This window comes from Oenanthe melanoleuca, chromosome 25, assembly GCF_029582105.1.
Source record: "Oenanthe melanoleuca isolate GR-GAL-2019-014 chromosome 25, OMel1.0, whole genome shotgun sequence".
In the NCBI taxonomy this organism is placed as follows: domain Eukaryota; kingdom Metazoa; phylum Chordata; class Aves; order Passeriformes; family Muscicapidae; genus Oenanthe; species Oenanthe melanoleuca.
In genome coordinates this window covers 2214639-2237026 of record NC_079358.1, presented here as the reverse complement: position 1 = coordinate 2237026, position 22388 = coordinate 2214639, and the positions used below count along the sequence as shown (strand labels likewise).

The following is a 22388-nucleotide window of genomic DNA, read 5'->3' as shown; positions in this document are numbered from 1 at the left end:
CAGTGTCACTTTATAGGGTCCCACTGTCCCCCTGTGGGGTCCCAGTGTCCCTTTATGGAGTCCCAGTGTCACTTTATAGGGTCCCACTGTCCCCCTGTGGGGTCCTGCTTTCCCTTTACGGGGTTCCAATGTCACTTATAGGGTCACAGTGTCCCTTTATGGAGTCCCAGTGTCACTTTATAGGGTCCTGGTGTCTTTTAATAGGGTTCTGCTGTCCCTTTATGGGGTCCCAATGTCCCTTTTGGGGTCCTGCTTTCCCTTTACGTGTCCCAATGTCCCTCTATGGGGTCCCAATGTCCCTTTTGGGGTCCCAATGTCCTTTTATCGGGTCCTGGTGTCCTTTAATAGGGTTCTGCTGTCCCTTTATGGGGTCCCAATGTCCCTTTTGAGGTCCCAATGTCCCTTTTGGGGTCCCATGTCCCTTTTGGGGTCCCATGTCCCTTTACGTGTCCCCATGTCCCTCTATGGGGTCCCAATGTCCCTTTATAGGGTCCTGGTGTCTTTTAATAGGGTTCTGCTGTCCCTTTATGGGGTCCCAGCTGTGGGACACCCAGTGTCACTTTATGGGGTCCCAATGTCACTTTATAGGGTCCCAGTGTCCCTTTATAGAGTCCTGCTGTCCCTTTGAGGGAGGACCCAAATGATCCCAAACCCAGGGAATCCCAAATCCAAAGGAGTTTGTCCTTTTTGTCCCCTTTTGTTCAGGGTTTTGTGGGATCAATCCCAAATCCAGGGAATCCCAAATCCGAGGGATTTTGTCCCTTTTGTCCCCTTTTGTTTGGGGCGGGTTTTATGGGATCGCTCCGGGCGTTCCCAGACCGGTCAGACCGGTTTGGGATCGGAATTTCTTTGGAATTCCTTTGGAATTCCCTGTCCCGTGGGCAGGATTTGGGGTTTTGTGCGCAGGATTTGGGGTTTTGTGGGCACGATTTGGGGTTTTGTGCACAGGATTTGGGGTTTTTTTTTTTTCTTTTCCCTGCGGCTTTTTGGGGTTAGGGAGATGGGAAAAGTTCGGGATTGAATTTGGGGTGAATTCCTTGGGGGTGGAATTTGGGGGAAAAATCCAGGATTTGGGGTTTCCACTTTTCCCTGCGGCTTTTTGGGATTGGGGTTGGAATTCCTGGAGGGGAGAAATTTGGGATCAGATTTGGGGTGAATTCCTTGGGGTGGGGAATTGGGATTTGGGGGGAAATTAGGGATCAATTCCTCTGGGATGGAATTTGCAATGAAATTTGGGATTGGATTTGGGGCAGACTCCTTGGGGTGGGAAATTTGGGATTGAATTTGGGGCAAATTCCTCAAGGTGGAGAATTGGGATTTGGAGGGGAAATTCAGGATTGGATTTGGGATGAAATCCTCGAGGTGGAGAATTTTGGGATGAAATCCAGGATGGAATTCAAGGCAAACCCAGAGCAACCCCAAACCCCGCAGGGATTTTAGGGTCTGGGGAATGGGATCATTCCTGATTATCCCAAAGGATCAGGATCATTCCCAGTTATCCCAATGGGATCATTTCCAGTTATCCCAACGGAATCATTCCTGGTTTTCCTGAGGATTGGAATCATTCCCAGTTAATCCAATTAATGGGATCATTCCCAGCTAATCCAATTAATGGGATCTTTCCTGTTTATCCCAATTAATGGGATCATTCCTAGTTGTCCCAACGGAATCATTCCTGGTTTTCCTGAGGATTGGAATCATTCCCAGTTAATCCAATTAATGGGATCATTCCCAGTTATCCCAAAGGACTGGAATCATTCCCAGTTATCCCAATGGGATCATTCCCAGTTATCCCAGTTAATGGGATCATTCCTGGTTTTCCTGAGGATTGGAATCATTTCCAGTTATCCCAACGGAATCATTCCTGATTTTCCTGAGGATTGGAATTATTCCCAGTTAATCCAATTAATGAGATCATTCCCAGTTAATCCAATTAATGGGATCATTCCCAGTTATCCCAATGGGATCATCCCTGGTTATCCCCCAAAAAATGGGATCATTCTCGGTTATCCCAATGGGATCATTCCCAGTTATCCCAATTAATGGGATCATTCCTGATTGTCCCAATGGGATCATTCCCAGTTATCCAAAAGAATTGGGATCATTCCCAGTTATCCCAAGGACTGGGACTGGAATCATTCCCGGTTATTCCGAGGTTTTTCCGCGCTCCCGCCTCGGGAATTTGATCCGGCGGCTCCGGTTCCGCGGCTCCATTTCCCCGGAACCCGACACCGGATCCCGGCGGGGGGGCGGGACGGGGCGGGATCGGGATTTCCTGGGATTTGGGGTCGATTTCCTGGGATTTGGGATTGATTTCCTGGGATTTGGGGTCGATTTCCTGGGATTTGGGGTCGATTTTCAGGGATTTGGGATTGATTTCCTGGGATTTGGGGTCGATTTCCTGGGATTTGGGGTCGATTTTCAGGGATTTGGGATTGATTTCCTGGGATTTGGGGTCGATTTCCTGGGATTTGGGGTCGATTTCCTGGGATTTGGGGTCGATTTCCTGGGATTTGGGATTGATTTCCTGGGATTTGGGATTGATTTCCTGGGATTTGGGGTCGATTTCCTGGGATTTGGGGTCGATTTCCCGGGATTTGGGATTGATTTCCTGGGATTTGGGATTGATTTCCTGGGATTTGGGATTGATTTCCTGGGATTTGGGGTCGATTTTCAGGGATTTGGGATTGATTTCCTGGGATTTGGGGTCGATTTTCAGGTATTTGGGATTGATTTCCTGGGATTTGGGGTGGATTTCCTGGGATTTGGGGTCGATTTCCTGAGATTTGGGGTCGATTTTCAGGTATTTGGGATTGATTTCCTGGGATTTGGGGTCGATTTCCTGTTGATTTCCCAGGATTTTGGGTTGAATTTCCAGGATTTGGGATCAATTTCCTGGATCTAGGGTCAATTTCCGAGGATTTGGGTTCAATTTCTCAGGATTTCTGTTTGATTTCCTGGGATTTGGGGTCGATTTCCTGGGATTTCGGGTTGATTTCGTGGGATTTGGGGTCGATTTTCAGGTATTTGAGGTCGATTTCCTGGGATTTGGAATTGATTTCCTGGGATTTGGGGTCGATTTTCAGGTATTTGGGATTGATTTCCTGGGATTTGGGGTCGATTTCTGGTTGATTTCCCAGAATTTGAGGTTGAATTTCCAGGATTTGGGATTAATTTCCAGTCGTGTTCCCAGGATTTGGGGTTGAATTTCCAGGATTTAGGATCGATTTCCCAGGATTTGGGGTTGAAGATTTCCCTAAATTTGGGGTCGATTTCCTGGATTTGGGATCAATTTTCTAGGATTTGGGGTCAATTTCCAGGATTTGGAGTTGAAGATTTCCCAGGATTTTGGGGTAGAGTTCCCTGGATTTGGGGTTGATGATTCTGTAAAATTTTCTGTATTTTCCAATTTCCATTTTTTCCATACTTTCAAATTTTTCCATGAAAAAAATCCCACTGCCAACCCTTTTTCTGGAGTTTTAGGATAATTAATTTGGGGAAAATTGGGATCATTCATTTGGGATAATTGGGAATAATTTTGGGATAAATTTGGGATAATTCATTCGGGATAACTTGGGATAAATTTAGGCTCATTTGGGATAATTAGTTTGGGAAAATTTGGGATAAATTTGGTATAATTCATTTGGGATATTTGGGAATAATTTGGGATAAATTTGGGATCATTTGGGATAATTCATTCGGGATAATTTGGGAACAATTTGGGAAAATTAATTTGGGGAAATTTGGGATAATAAATTTGGGAAAATTCCCATTCCCGACCCTTTTTCCAGAGTTTTGGGTGAATTAATTTTGGGAAATTTGGGATAATTCTTTTGGGATAATTAATTTGGGATATTTGGGAATAATTTGGGATAATAAATTTGGGGAAATCCCCATTCCCGACCCTTTTTCCAGAGTTTTGGGTTAATTAATTTTGGGAAATTTGGGATAATTCTTTTGGGATAATTAATTTGGGATATTTAGGATAATAAATTTGGGGAAATCCCCATTCCCATCCCCCTGGAGCTCGCTGGCCCCGCCCCTGCTCCGGTTTCGGTTCCCAGAAAAAACCGGAAAATCCGGAAAAGCCGCTCCCGGATTTTGGGGCGGCTCCAAATTCCCGGACTTTGACCCCAAAGGAGCCCCCGGGGGAGGAGCCGGGGGCGGAAATTTGGGAAAGATCCCAAAAAAAATCGGCCCCGAGGGGAAAAAAACCGACCTGGGATTGTTTGGGGTAATTAGGGATTAATTAGTTTGGGGTAATTTGGGATAATTGGTTTGGGGTAATTTGGGATAATGAGTTTGGGATAATTAATTTGGGGAAATTTGGGATAATTTGGATTTGGGATAATTAATTTGGGGAAATTTGGGATAATGAATTTGGGATAACTTGGGATAATGAGCTTGGGATAATTAGTTTGGGAAAGTTTGGGGTGATTAATTTGGGGAAATTTGGGATAATTAATGAGTGGAAATTTGGGATATTTGGGAAAATTTGGGATCATTCGGGAAAAATTTGGATAATTAATTTGGGGAAATTTGGGATTATTGGTTTGGGGAAATTTGGGATTTTTTGGGATCATTTGCAAAATTTTGGGATAATTATTTTCTGATAATTTGGGATCATTTGGGATAATTAATTTGTGATAATTTGGGATATTTGGAGATAGTTCTGGGAAAATTTGGGATTATTTGGAGTAATTAATTTATAATAATTTGAGATCATTAATTTGGAATAATTCGGGAATTCTTCAGGAAAACAAAACAGAATTTTGGCAAAACCTCCCTGGGAACACCCAAAATATCGAGAAAATCCAAACCCAGCAACTCCAGGAATATTTTGGGATAATTTGGGATTTTTTCCCTTCATTCCCTCCCATTTCCCATCTCAATTTTCCTTTTTTTTTTTTTCATTCCCAAAATTCCATTTTCATCCTTCAGGAAAATTTTTAAAATGGGGAAAAAAAATCTCAGAAAAGCAGCTCCGGGTTTGTTTGTTTTTTTTTTTTTTCCCTGTTTTGATTTTTTTTCTGGGAATTACAAAACAACTTTTTCTGGGTCGGGGCCACAAAGGCTCTTTGTGCTTCCTGGGCTCCTGGCCAGCCCCAAAATTCCCGGAATTCTGCATTTTTTAACCCTCAAATTCCCATTTTCCTGATTTTTTTCACAAATTTTAGCCACAAAAATTCCCAGAAATCTGGAATTTTTAACCCTAAAATTCCCATTTTCCTGCTTTTTTCTCATTTTTTCAGCCAGAAAATCCCCATTTTCCTGCTTTTTTCCCAATATTTAGACCCCAAATTCCCTTTTCCTGATTTTCCCCAATTTTTAGCCTCAAAAATTCCCATTTTCCTGCCTTTTTTTCCCATTATTTAGTCCCCAAATTCCCAGAATTCTGCATTTTTTAACCCTAAAATTCCCATTTTTCTGCTTTTTCCCGTTTTTCAGCCCCTAAATTCCATTTTCCTGCTTTCCCCCCCATTTTTTAGCTCCAAAATTCCCACTTTCCTGATTATTTTTAGCCCCCAAAAATTCCTGGAATTCTGCATTTTTAACCCCAAAATTCCCATTTTCCTGCTTTTTTTCCTTCCAGTTTTCCAGGAAAATCCCCCGAAATTCTGGAAGAAATCCAAATCCTCTCCCGGATTTTTGGGAATTTCCAAATCCTCTCCCAAATTTTTTGGGAATATCCAAATCCTCTCCCAGATTTTAGGATTTTCCAGCCCTTCCCCCACTCCCGGGGGGGTCCGGAGCCATCTGGGATTTTGGGATTTTTGGGATCCATCCCAGCCTCGTTCCCTCCCCCTCCCTGTGGATTCTCCACCTGCTCCTGGAAGTATTTGGGATGGATCCAGATCCTAAAATGTTTTTTTCCTGGTTTTTATGGGATTTTATGGGATGGATCCAGATCCTGATTCTTCCTCAGTTTTGTGGGATTTGGAAAAAGGGAAAAGCCAAGGAAAAAACCAAGGGAAAAAAGGGAAAAACCACCATAAAAAAAGGGGGAAACCATTTAAAAATGGTGAAAAAAATAGAGGAAAATTATGGGGAAAAGAGGGGAAACCGAGGGGAAGAATTTCAGAAAAAAGGAGGAAAAAAAACGCAAAAAAAAAGGTGAAAAACTGTGGGAAAACGGTAAAAAAAGGGGGAAAAAATGGGGAAAAAAGGGAAAAACCAAGGGAAAAATGGGAATAACCAAGGGAAAAAAGGGAAAAACCACCATAAAAAAGGGGGAAACCGTTTAAAAATGGTGAAAAAAATAGAGGAAAACTACGCGAAAAGAGGGGAAAACTCTCAAAAAAAAAAGGAGGAAAAAACCGCAAAAAAATGGTGAAAAACTGCAGGAAAACGCTAAAAAAAGGGTAAAAAAGGGAAAAACCAAGGGAAAAACCACCAGAAAATGGGGGAAACCGTTTAAAAATGGTGAAAAAAAAATAGAGGAAAACTACGGGAAAAGAGGGGGAAAACCGCAAAAAAATGGTGAAAAACTGCAGGAAAACGGTTAAAAAAGGGGGAAAAAATGGGGAAAAAAGGGGAAAACCAAGGGAAAAACCACCATAAAAAAGGGGGAAACCGTTTAAAAATGGTGAGAAAAAATAGAGGAAAACTACAGGGAAAAGAGGGGAAAACCGAGGGGAAGAATTTCAAAAAAAAGGAGGAAAAAACCGCAAAAAAATGGTGAAAAACTGCAGGAAAATGGTAAAAAAAGGGGAAAAAAGGGAAAAACCAAGGGAAAAACCACCATAAAAAATGGGGGAAACCGTTTAAAAATGGTGAAAAAAAAATAGAGGAAAACTACGGGAAAAGAGGGGAAAACCGCAAAAAAAAAGGAGGAAAAAAACGCAAAAAAATGGTGAAAAACTTCAGGAAAACGCTAAAAAAAGGGAAAAAAAGGGAAAAACCAAGGGAAAAACCACCATAAAAAAGGGGGAAACCGTTTAAAAATGGTGAAAAAAAAATAGAGGAAAACTACGGGAAAAGAGGGGGAAAACCGCAAAAAAATGGTGAAAAACTGCAGGAAAACGGTAAAAAAAAGGGGGAAAAAATGGGGAAAAAAGGGTGAAAAATCCCAATTCCCAGTTTTTCCTTAATTTTTCCCTGATTTTTCCCTGATTTCCCGCAGGCCATGGCGGAGAAGGCTCTGGACCACGGCGTGCAGATCCGGTTCATCAGCGACCTGGGCGAGGCGGGCGGGCAGCGAGCGCCGCGGGCCAGGGGCGGCTCCTACGGGGTGGCCGTGAGGGTCCAGGGCATCGCTGGGCAGCCCTTCGTGGTCCTCAACAGCGGCCAAGGGGGTGGAGAAAGTTTTGGGGTTCAGATCAAAGCGGGGAGCCCCGAAACGGCCCCGGGCGTCAGAGGTGGGAGTCCCGAAACGGCGGCGAATTGTGGAAGCGGCGGTTTTGAAACGGGGAAAAGTTCTCATGGAACGGTGAAAAATTCTCATGAAATGGTCACAGATGTGGCAAGGAGGAGCCCCAAATTGGCCACAAATGTCACAGGTGAAGTGGTCACAAATCCACCCGAAGTGGCCCCGAATGTCCCAGGGAGGAGCCCAAAAATGGCCCCGAATCCCAGAGTTGGGAGTCCCGAAATGGCCACGAACGTCCCTGGAATGGCCACGAGTTTCAGAGCAAGGGGTCCTGAAATGGCCCCAAATCCACCCAAAATGGCCCCAAATCTCAGAGCTGGGAGCCCCAAAACGGCCCCGAATGTCACAGGTGAAATGGCCCCAAATCCACCCAAAATGGCCCCAAATCTCAGAGCTGGGAGCCCCAAAACGGCCCCGAATGTCACAACCTGGAATTCTGAAGTGGCCCCAAATCCTCCTGAAGTGGCCCCAAATTTCAGAGCCTGGAGCCCCGAAATGGCCCCAAATTCTCCCGAAACGACCCCAAATGTCCCAACCCGGAGCCACCAGGGGGGATCTGCAGGGGGAGAAGAATTTTGGGATGGGGAAGGGCCGAGAGTCCTCAAATTTTTAGCTGAGGGAAGATCCCGAGGGATCCCAAAATCCTGGGATGAGGAAACTTCTGGGAGGATCCCGAAATCTTCGGATCAACGCCTGGAAAATCCCAAATCCCGGGAGCAGGACGGGGGAAAATTCCGAGGGATCCCGAAATTTTCGGATCAGGATTCAGGAGGATCCCGAGGAATCCCGAAATTTTCGGATCAGGACTCGAGAAGATCCCAGGACGCCCCGAAATCTTGGGATCGACGCCTGGAAAATCCCAAATCCTCGGAGGAGCTTCGCCGATCCCAATCCCACGGCGACCTCGCGGGAAAAACCCGGGAAAAAATTCCCGAAAAATTTCCGGGAATTCCGGGGGACGTGGACACGGAGCCGCTGGGCTCGGTGGATTCCCTGATTTCCAAATTCGACTCTGGGAATTCCGGGAATTTTCGGGGAGCCCGGAGGCTCCGCGGCCCCGCGGCCGCTCCCAGGAAACGTTCGCAGAGTTTGGATTCGCGGGAATCCCAAATTCCCAAAATTCCGCCCCAAATTCCCGGCGGGTTTGGGGATGTGGAGGAGAAAAACGTGGAGATGCAGGTAAAAAAATTGGGGGTTTAATTAAAAAATTGGGTTTTTTTCCCTAAAAATTTGGGGTTTTTATTAAAAAGTGGGGGTTTGATATAAAAATGGGGGGTTTGATATAAAAATTGTGACTTTTGCTATAAATTTGGGGGTTTTTATATAAAATTTGGGGTTTTTCCTATGAAATTTGGGGAGGTTTTCCTGTAAAATTTTGGGGATTTTTCCTAAAAAATTTGGTGGTTTTTTTTGTAAAAAATTTGGGGTTTTTTTATATATAAAAATTGGGGTTTTTCCTATGAAATTTGGGGAGGTTTTCCTGTAAAATTTTGGGGATTTTTCCTAAAAAATTTGCTGGTTTTTTTCTAAAAAATTTGGGGTTTTTTTCCCCTAAAAAAAGGGGGTTTTCCGATGAAATTTGGGGCGTCTTTCCTAAAAAAATTGGGGTTTTTTCCCTGTAAAAGTTGGAAGTTTTATTTTAAAATTGGGGTTTGATATAAAAATGGGGGGTTTGATACAAAAATTAGGATTTTTCCTTAAAAAAAAGGGTTTTTTTCCTAAAAAAATTTGGGAGTTTTCTTATGAAATTTGGGGGTTTTCCTAAAAAAATCCCCCAAGGTTTTTCCAAAAAAAAAAAAAAATAAATAAATGGGGGTTTTCCTTAAAAAAAAAGAGGCTTTTTAATATAATTTTTTTTCTATAAAATTTGAGGTTTTTTTCTATATAATTGGATTTTTTTATTATAGAACTTGGATTTTTCCCTATAAAATTGGGATTTTTCCCTATAAAATTGGGATTTTCCCCTATAAAATTGTGGTGTTCCCTATAAATCTGTGGTTTTTCCCTCTGGGATGTGGGATTTGGGTTTTTTTTTTAAATTGGAATTGAGGATTTTTCTTCCCTCCTGGAGCTGAAATCCACCCCGGACCTGCTGCGGGACCAGCGGGAATTGGGGGGTGGCGAAAACCCCACGGAGCTGATCTACAGCATCCTCAGGGAGGGGTGAGCCCCAAAAAACCCCCAAAATATCCCAAAAATATCCCAAAAAATATCAAAACCTCCTCAAGACACCAAAATCCACAAAATTCCCATAAAATTCCATTAAAAACCCCATAAAATTCCGCCCAAAATTGGCCGAAAATCCCCCTAAAACCCCACGAAATCCCCCCAAAATCCCCACAAAAATTCCCACAGAATTCCCCTAAAATCTCCTCAAATCCACCAGAAAAATTCCCCCTCCCAAATCCCACAAAATCCCCACAAAAATTCCCTAAAAATCCCCCCCAAATCCCCTTAAATTCCCTTAAAACCCCATAAAATTCCCCTAAAAACCCCCGTAAAAATTCCCCCAAAATCCCCACAAAAATTCCCAGAAAATTCCCCTAAAAATCCGCCCAAAATCCCCATAAATTTCCCTAAAACTCCTCAAATCCCCCCAAAAAATTCCCCTTCCCAAATCCCCCCAAAACCCTACAAAAATTCCCACAAAATCCCCCTAAAAATCCTCCCAAAATCACCCTAAATTCCCTTAAAACCCCTAAAATTCCCCTAAAAATTCCCCTAAAATTCCCCTAAAAATTCCCCTAAAATTCCCTGATCCCAAAATTCCCAAATTTTCCCCCAAATTTTCTTCCAGGAGCTCCGAGAGCGAGATTTCCCTGAAGAGAAAAACCTCGAGGCTGCTGCAGAAATTCCAGGAGCTGGTGAGGGGCAAATTTGGGAATCCCAAAATTCCTGAGATTATTTGGGCTGGTTTTGGGATTTGGGATTTGGGATTTGGGGATCCCAAAAATTCCAGGATTTGGGGTTTGGGGTTTGGAATTAATTTCAGATTTGGGATTAATTTGGGATTTGGGATGAGTTTGTGATAAATTTGGGCTTTGGGATTTGGGATGAATTTGGGGTTTGTGATTTGTAGATTTGGGATTTGGGGTTTGGGATGGGTTTGGGGTTTGGGGTGGATTTGGGATTTGGAATGGATTTGGGACTTGGGTGGGATTTGGGATGGATTTGGGGTTTGGGATTTGGGGTTTGGGGTTTGGGGATCCCAAAAATTCCAGGATTTGGGGTTTGGGCTTTGGAATTAATTTCAGATTTGGGATTAATTTGGGATTTGGGATGAGTTTGTGACAAATTTGGGTTTTGGGCTTTGGGATTTGGGATGAATTTGGGGCAAATTTGTGATTTGTGATTATTGGGATTTGGGGTTTGGGATGGATTTGGGGTGGATTTGGGATTTGGAATGGATTTGGGACTTGGGTGGGATTTGGGATGGATTTGGGGTTTGGGATTTGGGGTTTGGAGTTTGGGGATCCCAAAAATTCCAGGATTTGGGGTTTGGGCTTTGGAATTAATTTCAGATTTGGGATTAATTTGGGATTTGGGATGAGTTTGTGATAAATTTGGGCTTTGGGATTTGGGATTTGGGATGAACTTGGGTTTTGTGATTTGTGATTTGGAATTTGGGGTTTGGGATTTGATATTTGGGATTTGGGGTTTGGGATTGGGGGTTTGGGATGGATTTGGGGTGGATTTGGGATTTGGAATGGATTTGGGATTTGGGATGGGTTTGGGGTTTGGGATTTGGGATGAATTTGGGGCAAATTTGGGATTTTAGGGCTGAATGTCCCCGAATTTTCCAGAATTCCGTGGGGGCTCCGGACTCGCCCCAATCCCAAATCCTGCGCGGAGCCCTGGACAGGAAATCCCAGGAGCTGCAGCGGAGCCAGGCCCAGTAATGGGGGCACCCCAAAATTTGGGGTCACCTAAAGGGGTTTGGGGTCACCTAAAGGGGTTTGGGGGCACCCCAAAAGGGTTTGGGGTCAACAAAAGGGGTTTGGGGTCATCCTAAAGGGGTTTGGGGTCACCCCAAAGGGTTTGGGGTCATCCTAAAGTGGTTTGGGGTCACCTAAAGGGGTTTGGGGTCACCCCAAAAGGGTTTGGGGTCACCTAAAGGGGTTTGGGGTCACCCCAAAAGTGTTTGGGGGCACCTAAAAGGGTTTGGGGTCACCTTAAAGGGGTTTGGGGTCACCCCAAAAGGGTTTGGGGTCACCTAAAGGGGTTTGGGGTCACCCAAAAGGGTTTGGGGTCATCTAAAAAGGGTTTGGGGTCACCTAAAGGGGTTTGGGGGCATCCTAAAGGGGTTTGGGGTCACCCCAAAGGAGTTTGGGGTCACCAAAAGGGGTTTGGAGTCATCCTAAAGGGGTTTGGGGTCACCCCAAAGGAGTTTGGGGTCACCCTAAAGGGGTTTGGGGTCACCCCAAAGGAGTTTGGGGTCATCCTAAAAGGGTTTGGGGTCACCCCAAAAGGGTTTGGGGTCACCCAAAAGGGTTTGGGGTCATCCTAAAGTGGTTTGGGGGCACCTAAAAGGGTTTGGGGTAACTCAAAGGAGTTTGGGGTCACCTAAAGGGGTTTGGGGTCATCCTAAAGGGGTTTGGGGTCACCTAAAGGGGTTTGGGGTAACCCAAAAGGGGTTTGGGGTCATCTAAAAAGGGTTTGGGGTCACCCAAAAGGGTTTGGGGTCATCCTAAAGTGGTTTGGGGGCACCTAAAAGGGTTTGGGGTCACCCTAAAGGGTTTGGGGTCACCCCAAAAGGGTTTGGGGTCACCTAAAAGGGTTTGGGGTAACTCAAAGGAGTTTGGGGTCACCTAAAGGGGTTTGGGGTCACCCAAAGGGGTTTGGGGTCACCTAAAGGGTTTGGGGTCACCTAAAGGGGTTTGGGGTCCCTGTGGGTTCCCCTTTGTCCCTTTTGGGGTTTGGGGCCCAAAAACCCCATTAACCCTTTAATTTCCCCATTAACCCTTTAATTCCCCCAAACACCCCATTAACCCTTTAATTTCCCCATTAACCCTTTAATTTCCCCATTAACCCTTAATTTTCCCCCCAAACACCCCATTAACCCTTTAGTTTCCCCATTAACCCTTTAATTCCCCCAAAAAACCCCATTAACCCTTTAATTTCCCCATTAACCCTTAATTTTCCCCAAAAAACCCATTAACCCTTTAATTTCCCCATTAACCCTTTAATTCCCCCCAAAAATCCCCATTAACCCTTTAATTTCCCCATTAACCCTTTAATTCCCCCAAAAAACCCCATTAACCCTTTAATTTCCCCATTAACCCTTTAATTTCAACCCAAAACACCCCATTAACCCTTTAATTTCCCCATTAACCCTTAATCCTCCCCCCAAAAAAACCCATTAACCCTTTAATTTCCCTATTAACTCTTTAATTTCCCCATTAACCTTTAATTTCCCCCAAAAAACCCCATTAACCCTTTAATTTCCCCATTAACCCTTTAATTCCCCCCAAAAAACCCCATTAATCCTTTAATTTCCCCATTAACCCTTAATTTTCCCCAAACACCCCATTAACCCTTTAGTTTCCCCATTAACCCTTTAATTCCTCCCAAAAAACCCCATTAACCCTTTAATTTCCCCATTAACCCTTAATTCTCCCCCAAAAACCCCCATTAACCCTTTATTTTCCCCATTAACCCTTTAATTCCCCCAAAAAACACCATTAACCCTTTAATTTCCCCATTAACCCTTAATTCTCCCAAAAAACCCATTAACCCTTTAATTTCCCCATTAACCCTTTAATTCCCCCCAAAAAACCCCATTAACCCTTTAATTTCCCCATTAACCCTTTAATTTCCCCATTAACCCTTAATTCTCCCCCAAAAACCCCCATTAACCCTTTAATTTCCCCATTAACCCTTTAATTCCTCCCAAAAAACCCCATTAACCCTTTAATTTCCCCATTAACCCTTAATTCTCCCCCAAAAACCCCCATTAACCCTTTAATTTCCCCATTAACCCTTTAATTCCCCCAAAAAACCCCATTAACCCTTTAATTTCCTCATTAACCCTTAATTCTCCCCCAAAAAACCCCATTAACCCTTTAATTTCCCCATTAACCCTTTAATTTCAACCCAAAACACCCCATTAACCCTTTAGTTTCCCCATTAACCCTTTAGTTTCCCCATTAACCCTTAATCCTCCCCCCAAACACCCCATTAACCCTTTAATTTCCCCATTAACCCTTAATTTTCCCCCAAAAAACCCCATTAACCCTTTAATTTCCCCATTAACCCTTTAATTCCCCCCAAAAAACCCCATTAACCCTTTAATTTCAACCAGAAACACCCCATTAACCCTTTAGTTTCCCCATTAACCCTTAAATCTCCCCCCAAAAAACCCCATTAACCCTTTCTTTCCCCCATTACCCCTTTCTTTCCCCCATTAACCCTTTCTCTCCCCCGTTAACCCCTCGCTGCCCAGGCTGGGTGAGCTCCAGGCCGCCAAGGAGCAGCTGGAGGCACGGCTGGGCCAGCTGGAGGAGCAGCTGCTGGCCACGAGCCACGAGCCCAGGAGTGACCCCAAGAGTGACCCCGACGCTCAGGAGCTCTACCAGGTACCCTAAAAACCAACCCCAACCCCAATTTCCCAATTTTCCCAAATTCCCAGGATCTCTAGGATCAGCTGGACTCGGCTGTGGGGTGATGACCCCATTTCCCAAATCCCAATTTTTCCCAAATCCCAACTTTTCCCATTTTCCTGGTGTTCCCACCCCCCCAAAAATCCCGATTTTCCCATTTCCTAAATCCTAATTTTCCACTTTTCCAAATCTCAGTTTCTCCTGACTTTTCCCATTTTCCCAATTTTTCCCCTTCCCAGGAACTTGAGGCAGTTTTGGGCTCATGACCTCAACCCCAAATCCCATTTTCTCATTTCCCAGTTTTCCCAGTTCCCAGGATCTCCAGGAGTGCCGGGATCACCTGGACTCAGCCATGGGGTGATGACCCCATTTCCCAAATCCCAATTTCCCAAATCCCAATTTTTCCCATTTCCCAAATCTCAATTTTCCCATTTCCCAAATCCCAATTTCCCCATTTCTCTGGCATTTCCACTCCCCCAAGTCCCAATTTCCCCATTTCTCAAGTCCCAGCTTCTCCCATTTTTCCCAAATCCCAACTTTTCCCATTTTCCCAACATTTCCCATTTCTGAAATCCCAATTTCCCATTTCCCAACTCCCACTTTTCCCATATTCCCAGCATCTCTAGGATCAGCTGGACTCAGCCATGGGGTGATGACCTTTTTTCCCAAATCCCAATTTTCCCATTTCCCAATTCTCCAATTTTCCCAACTTTCCCAATTTTCCCATTTCTTTGGCATTTCCACTGCCCCAAATCCCATTTTTCCTATTTCCCACATCCCAATTTTCCAATTCCCAGGATCTCCAGGAATGCTGGGATCACCTGGACTGTGCCGTGGGGCGATGACCCCATTTCTCCAATCCAATTTTCCCATTTTTCCCAATTTTCCCGTTTTCCAAATCCCAATTTTCCCATTTCTCAAGTCCCAGCTTTTCCCATTTTCCCCACTTTTCCCAATTCCCAGGATCTCCAGGAGTGCTGGGATCACCTGGACTGTGCCATGGGGTGATGACCTCATTTCCCACATCCCAAATCCCAATTTCCCCAATCCCAAATCCCAATTTTCCCAATTCCCAGGACCTCCAGGATCTCCATTCCCAGCTGGATACGGTGGTGGCTGCGTGTTGGCACCTGCGGGGGGCCAAGGTGGCCGTGGGGTGATGACCCCATTTCCCACATCCCAAATTTCCCATTTTTCCCATTTTTCCCATTTTTCCCATTTTCCCATTTTTCCCATTTTTCCCATTTTCCCCATTATTTTTCCCATTTTTCCCAATTCCCAGGATCTCCAGTATCTCCGTTCCCAGCTGGGCGTGGCGGTGGCCGCGCGGCGGCACCTGGACTCGGCCGTGGGGTGATGACCTCATTTCCCAAACCCAATTTTCCCATTTTTCCCAATTTTCCCGTTTCCCAAATCCCAATTTTCCCATTTCTCAAGTCCCAGCTTTTCCCATTTTCCCCACTTTTCCCAATTCCCAGGACCTCCAGGATCTCCATTCCCAGCTGGACGTGGCTGTGGCTGCGCGGTGACGCCTGCGGGGGGCGCTGCAGGCTGAGGTGTCCATAGGGTGATAACCCCATTTCTCCAATCCCAAATTTCCCATTTTCCCAAATTTCCCATTTTTCCCATTATTTTTCCCATTTTTCCCAATTCCCAGGATCTCCATTCCCAGCTGGACACTGCAGTGGCTCCGCGGTGGCGCCTGCAGGGGGCGCTGCAGGCCGAGGTGGCCGTGGGGCCATGACCCCATTTCCCACATCCCAAATTTCCCATTTTCCCAAATTTCCCATTTTTCCCATTATTTTTCTCATTTTTCCCAATTCCCAGGATCTCCATTCCCAGCTGGACACGGTGGTGGCTGCACGGTGGCGCCTGCGGGGGGCGCTGCAGGCTGAGGTCGCCAAGACCCCATTTCCCACATCCCAAATTTCCCATTTTCCCAAATTTCCCATTTTTCCCATTATTTTTCCCAATTCCCAGGACCTCCAGGATCTCCATTCCCAGCTGGACGTGGCGGTGGCCGCGCGGCGGCGCCTGGACTCTGCTGTGGGGCGATGACCTCATTTCCCAAACCCAATTTTCCCATTTTTCCCAATTTTCCTATTTTTCCCAATTTTCCCGTTTTCCAAATCCCAATTTTCCCATTTCTCAAGTCCCAGCTTTTCCCATTTTTCCCACTTTTCCCGATTCCCAGGATCTCCAGGATCTCCATTCCCAGCTGGACGTGGCTGTGGCCGCGCGGCGGCGCCTGCGGGGGGCGCTGCAGGCCGAGGTGGCCGTGGGGCGATAACCCCATTTCCCACATCCCAAATTTCCCATTTTCCCCATTTTTTTTCCCATTTTTCCCGATTCCCAGGATCTCCAGGATCTCCATTCCCAGCTGGACGTGGCGGTGGCCGCGCGGCGGCGCCTGGAGCGCGAGCTGGGCGCCCTGCGGGGGGCGCTGCAGGCCGAGGTTGCCATGACCCCATTTCCCACATCCCAAATTTCCCATTTTCCCAAATTTCCCATTTTTCCCAATTCCCAGGATCTCCAGGATCTCCATTCCCAGCTGGACGTGGCGGTGGCCGCGCGGCGGCGCCTGGAGCGCGAGCTGGGCGCCCTGCGGGGGGCGCTGCAGGCCGAGGTTGCCATGACCCCATTTCCCACATCCCAAATTTCCCATTTTCCCAAATTTCCCATTTTTCCCAATTCCCAGGATCTCCAGGATCTCCATTCCCAGCTGGACGTGGCGGTGGCCGCGCGGCGGCGCCTGGAGCGCGAGCTGGGCGCCCTGCGGGGGGCGCTGCAGGCCGAGGTGGCCGCGCACGATTCCGACCTGGAGCGGCTGCGGGGGGAGCTGGAGAGGAGCCGGGGGCAGCTGGAGAGGAGTTTGGAGGTCGGGAATTCTGGGAATTCCAGGAATTTTTGGGAATTTTGGGAATGGCAGGAATGGGGTCTGGAGTTCCCGGAATGGGAGCAAGAATGCTGGGAATGGAGTTGGGAATTTTGGGATTGGGTTGGGAATTCTAAATTGAGGTCAAGGATCTGGGGGAGGCTGGAGAGGGACATGGAGGTCGGGAATTCCAGGAATTTTGGGAATTCTGGGAATTCTGGGAATAACAGGAATGGGAATGGGAATGATGGGAATGGAGTTGGGAATTTTGGGATTGGGTTGGGAATTCCAAGATGAGGTCAAGGATGTGGGAGCAGCTGGAGAGGAGCGTGGAAGTCAGGAATTCCGGGAATTCTGGGAATTTTGGGAATTTTGGGAATGAATGACAGGAATGACAGGAATGACAGGAATGGGGTCGGGAATGGCATCAGGAATGCTGGGAATGGAGTTGGGAATTTTGGGATTGGGTTGGGAATTCTAAATTGAGGTCAAGGATCTAGGGGCAGCTGGAGAGGAGCGTGGAAGTCGGGAATTCTGGGAATTCCGGGAATTTTGGGAATTCTGGGAATGACAGGAATGGGCTCGGGAATGGGAATGGGAATGGAGTTGGGAATTTTGGGATTGGGTTGGGAATTCTAAATTGAGGTCAAGGATCTGGAGGCAGCTGGAGAGGAGCGTGGAGGTCGGGAATTCTGGGAATTTTGGGAATTCTGGGAATTCTGGGAATAACAGGAATGGGAATGGGAATGATGGGAATGGAGTTGGGAATTTTGGGATTGGGTTGGGAATTCTAAATTGAGGTCAAGGATCTGGGGAGAGCTGGAGAGGAGCATGGAGGTCGGGAATTCCAGGAATTTTGGGAATTCTGGGAATTCTGGGAATAACAGGAATGGGAATGGGAATGATGGGAATGGAGTTGGGAATTTTGGGATTGGGTTGGGAATTCCAAAATGAGTTCAAGGATCTGGGGGGGGGCTGGAGAGGACTGTGGAGGTCGGGAATTTTGGGAATTTTGGGAATTTTGGGAATTCTTGGAATGACAGGAATGGGGTTGGGAATGCTGGGAGTGGAGGTGGGAATGCTGGGAATGGGAATTCTGGGAATGGGAATTCTGGGAATGGGGTCACGAATGGAGAAATGGGGTTGGCATGGAATTGGGGGAAAAATGTGGAAAAAAATCTCACTGGAATGGGGAAAAATTGGGGAAAAATTGGGGAAAATTGGGATAAAAAGCCCTTTGGAATGGAGAGAAAAATTGGGAAAAAAACTTCTGGAATTGAGGGGAAGGAAATGGGAAAAATCCCTCTGGAATGGAAGAAAAAAATTGGAAAAATCTTTCTGAAATTGGGGAAACAAATCCTCTGGAACTGGGAAAAAAATTGGGAAAAATCTCTCTGGAATGGCAGAAAAGTTGTGGAAAAACAACCTTCTGGAATTGGGGAAAAAAATTGGGAAAAAAAAATCTCTGGAATGGGGGAAAATATTGGGGGAAAAAACCTCTGGAATTTCAATGGACTTAGAGCTGATTCCGTGGATATTTTGGGGGGATTTTTGTGGAAATTTTTGTGGAAATTTTTGGGAATTTCTTTGGAATTTTGGTGGAATTTTTTGGGGAATTGTGTTGATCCCTCCCAGGAGAAATCCAAGCTGGAGCAGGAAGGGGAAAATTTGGGAATTGAGGTTCGGAATCTGCGGCGGGAGCTGGAGGAGAGCGCGGAGGAGGCGCAGCAGTGGCGGGAAATGTTCCAGAAAAACAAGGAGGAGCTGCGGAATTCCAAGCAGGAGTGAGCCCCAAATTCCAGATTTTTTGGGGGTTCTGGGTCAAATTTTTAAAAAATAGGAATTTTCTGGGGTTTTTGGCTCCAAATCCCCGAAATTTGGGGAATTTTCGGCGGTTTTTCCTGAAGAAAAAAGGGAATTTTCTGGGTCGAATTTTTAAAAAATTGGGAATTTCCAGGGGTTTAAAATAATTAAAAAAAAGGGAATTTGCTGGGGTTTTTCCCAAAAATCAGGAATTTTGGGCATTCCAGGCTGCTGCAGGCTCGGCTGGAGAGGGAGGAGTTCGAGGAGGAGCTTCGGGAACTCCGGGAACGATTCCAGAACCGGAGCCACCCCCAGGAGCTGGGAAAGCTCCAGAAGGTGCCAAAAATCCAGGAATTTCCAGCCCAAAATTCAAGATTTCATTCCCCAAAATTCAGGATTTTATTCCCCAAAATTTGGGATTTTTAGAAAAAAAAAAAAAAATCCGGATTTTCCCCTCAAAAATCGGGATTTTTTTTCTCACAAGAATTCTGATTTTTTTCCCCTCAAAATCTGGGATATTTTCTCCCAAAATTCAGGATTTTCCATCCTAAAATCCAGGAATTCTCAGCCCAAAATATGTGGATTTCCAGCCCAAAATCCAGGAATTCTCACCCCAAAATTCCAGATTTTATTCCACAAAATTCAGGATTTTATTCCCAAAATTCCGGATTTTGTTCCCCAAGAATTGAGATTTTATTCCCCAAAATTTGGGATTAAAAAAAAAAAAATCTGGGAATTTCCAGCCTAAAATCTGGGAATTCTCACCCCAAAATCCAGGAATTTCCAGCCCAAAATTCTGGATTTCATTCCCCAAAATTCGAGATTTGATTCCCAAAAATTCAGAATTTTATTCTCCAAAATTTGGGATTTTTAGAAAAAAAATTCCAGGATTCTCTCCCCAGACTCTGTTTTTTTTTTCCCAAAAAATCCCTTTTTTTTTTTTCCCTAAAATTTGAGGTTTTTTTTCCCAAAATTTGGGTTTTTTTCCCCAGAATTTGGAAAATCTCCGGGAGGATTTGGAGAAGCTCCGGGGGGAGCGGGATGAGGCCGTGCAGGTAAGGGGGAAAACCCCAAAATTTTGGGGAATTTTGGGGTAAAAAATCCCACAAAAATCAACCACAAAGTTCCCCAAAATTCCCCCATAATTCCACAAAAATCCCACAAAATTTGTAAAAAAAATTCCCCCAAAATTCTCCAAAATATCCCCAAAAATTCACCAAAATTTCCTCAAAAATCACAAAATTTCCCCCAAATTAAAAAAAAAAAAAAAATCTCTGAAAAATCAACTAAAAATTCAAAAAAATTCCCAATAAAATTCCCCAAAAAATCCTAAAAAATCCCACAAAACTCAACCAAAAAATTTCCTCAAAATTCCCTTAAAATCCTTTTTTTTTTTTTTTCCCCAAAATTTGAAATTTCTTCCCCAGAATTTGGAAAATCTCCAGGAGGATTTGGAGAAGCTCCGGGGGGAACGGGATGAGGCCGTGCAGGTAAGGGGGGAAATCCCAAAATTTTTGGGAATTTTTGGGGATTTTTGGGGAATTTGGGGTTCAGGATTCGCTCGTGGTGGGCTCAGCCAAAATTGCCCCAAAAAATTTTAAAGAATTCCCACAAAATCCCACAAAAATTCCCGAAAAACTCCTCAAAAATCCACCAAAAAATTTCTTGCAAATTCCCCCAAAATTCCACCAGAAGTCCAAAGAAATCCTAAAAAATAAAATCCCCAAAATCAACCAAAAATTCCACAAAAAAGGCAAAAAAATTCCCAGAAAAATCAACCACAAAATTCCCCCAAAAATCCCCAAAAATTCCCAAAAAATCACCCAAAAAGCACCAAAATTCCCCAAAATTCTCTCAAAATCAACAAAAAAAATCCCAAAAAATTCCACCATAGTCAACCAAAAATTCCCTAAAAAATCCCTCCAAAACAATCCCCAGAAATTCCCAAACCAATCCTGAAAAATTCCCCAAAACTGCCACAAAAATTCCATAAATATTCCCCAAAATATCCCCAAAAATTCACCAAAATTTCCCCAAAAACCAACCACAAAATTCCCCCAAATTAAAAAAGAAAAAATCCCGGAAAAATCAACTAAAAATTCCAAAAAATTCCCAATAAAATTCCCCAAAAAATCCTAAAAAATCCCACAAAAATCTACGAAAAATTTCTTAAAAATTCCCCAAAATCCTTTTTTTTTTTTTTCCCCCAAAATTTGAGTTTTTGTTCCCCAGAATTTGGAAAATCTCCAGGAGGATTTGGAGAAGCTCCGGAGGGAACGGGATGAGGCCGTGCAGGTAAGGGGGGAAATCCCAAAATTTTGGGGAATTTTTGGGAATTTTTTGGGAATTTTGGGGAATTTGGGGTCAGCCAAAATTGTCCTGAAAAATCTGAAAGAATTCCCCAAAAAATTCCTACAAAATCTCCCCAAAATTCCCCAACAAATCAACTCTAAAATTCCTCCAAAAATCCCTCCCAAAAAATCCTAAAAATTCCTGAAAAATCAACAAAAAAATTCCCAAAAAATCCTTTAAAAATCTCCCCAAAATTTCCACAAAAATCACCCCAAAAAATTCCCAAAATCCCACAAAAATCCTCAAAAAAATATCCAAAATTTCCCAAAAAATTCTCCCAAAAAACCCTAAAAAATTCTTAAAAATCAACAAAAAAATCCCACAAAAACCAACCAAAAATTCTTCGAAAATCCTTTAAAAATAATTCTTAAAATTCTCTAAAAATTCCCCTAAAAATCAAAATAAAATCCACAAAAATCAACTAAAAATTCCTCAAAAATCACCAAAAAATCACAAAAAAATCACCAAAAAATCACAAAAAAATCACCAAAAAAATCCCTAAAAATCCCTAAAAATCCACAAAAAAATTCCCAAAAATTCCCAATTTTTCCCCAAATCCCCTCTGGGTTTTTCAGGCCAGGATTTCTCTGGAATTGTCCCTGGAGGAGTCGGAACAGGCACGGAAAATTCTGGAATCATCCCTGGAGAAGTCACAGACCCAGAGGGAAAACCTGGAAAAGCTCCAGGAGAAAATCAAGGAGTTGGAGGTGCTGAAAAATCCCAAAATTTCCCAAATTCCTAAAAAAAAAAAATCCCACAATCCCCCCAAAAATTTCTCAAAAAATCCCCAAAATCAAAAAAATCCAGAAAAAATTCCAAAAAAATGTCCCCTGAAAAATCCCAAAATGCCTCTGAAAAAATCCCCAAAAATCTCCAGAAAATGCTGAGAAAAATCCCAAAAAATCCAAAAACATTTAAAAAATCCTCCAAAAAATCCCCCCAAAATGCTAAAAAATTCCCCCAAAATCCTCCCCAAATAAATAAAAAAAAATCCAAAAAAAAATCCCCAAAAAAATCCAAAAAAATCCCCAAAAAAATCCAAAAAAAATCTTCCAAAAATAAAAAAAAAAAATCCCAAAAAATGCCCCCAAAAATAAAAATAAAAATAAATAAAAATAAATTTTAAAAATCCCAAAAAATCCCCCCAAAATTTAACAAAATAAAAATAAAAAAATCCCCCCAAAAATCCTGAAAAATCCCCCCAAATAATGTTAAAAAAAAATTTAAAAAAATCCCCAAAAAATCCAAAAAAATCCCTTAAAAAATAAAAAAATCGCCAAAAAATATGCCCAAAATCCCCAAAAAATAAAAATAAAAATTAAAAATAAAAATAAAAATAAAAATTAAAAATAAAAATATATAAATAAATCCAAAAAAATCCCCCAAAAAT

General features: G+C 43.8%; 1 protein-coding gene across 7 annotated transcripts in view; it reads left to right on the top strand.

Annotated features, from left to right (window-relative positions):
* The window catches only part of CGN (cingulin), a 38480-nt gene that overhangs the window by 729 nt on the left and 15363 nt on the right, over window positions 1-22388 (top strand). For 2 of the 7 annotated variants that reach the window (XM_056510908.1, XM_056510914.1), the window contains exons 2-13: window positions 7124-8548; window positions 9441-9532; window positions 10167-10233; window positions 11173-11264; window positions 13812-13944; window positions 16325-16846; window positions 18479-18627; window positions 18874-18982; window positions 19639-19701; window positions 20074-20136; window positions 20879-20941; window positions 21574-21705. In XM_056510908.1, coding sequence (XP_056366883.1) covers window positions 7127-8548; window positions 9441-9532; window positions 10167-10233; window positions 11173-11264; window positions 13812-13944; window positions 16325-16846; window positions 18479-18627; window positions 18874-18982; window positions 19639-19701; window positions 20074-20136; window positions 20879-20941; window positions 21574-21705 — 2907 coding nt within the window. In that variant the 5' untranslated portion in view covers window positions 7124-7126. Of the gene's footprint in view, window positions 1-4004; window positions 4235-7123; window positions 8549-9440; window positions 9533-10166; window positions 10234-11172; window positions 11265-13811; window positions 13945-16324; window positions 16847-18478; window positions 18628-18873; window positions 18983-19638; window positions 19702-20073; window positions 20137-20878; window positions 20942-21573; window positions 21706-22388 lie in introns of those variants that run through there. The other 5 variants (XM_056510913.1, XM_056510909.1, XM_056510911.1 and 2 more) reach the window with 5 other exon arrangements.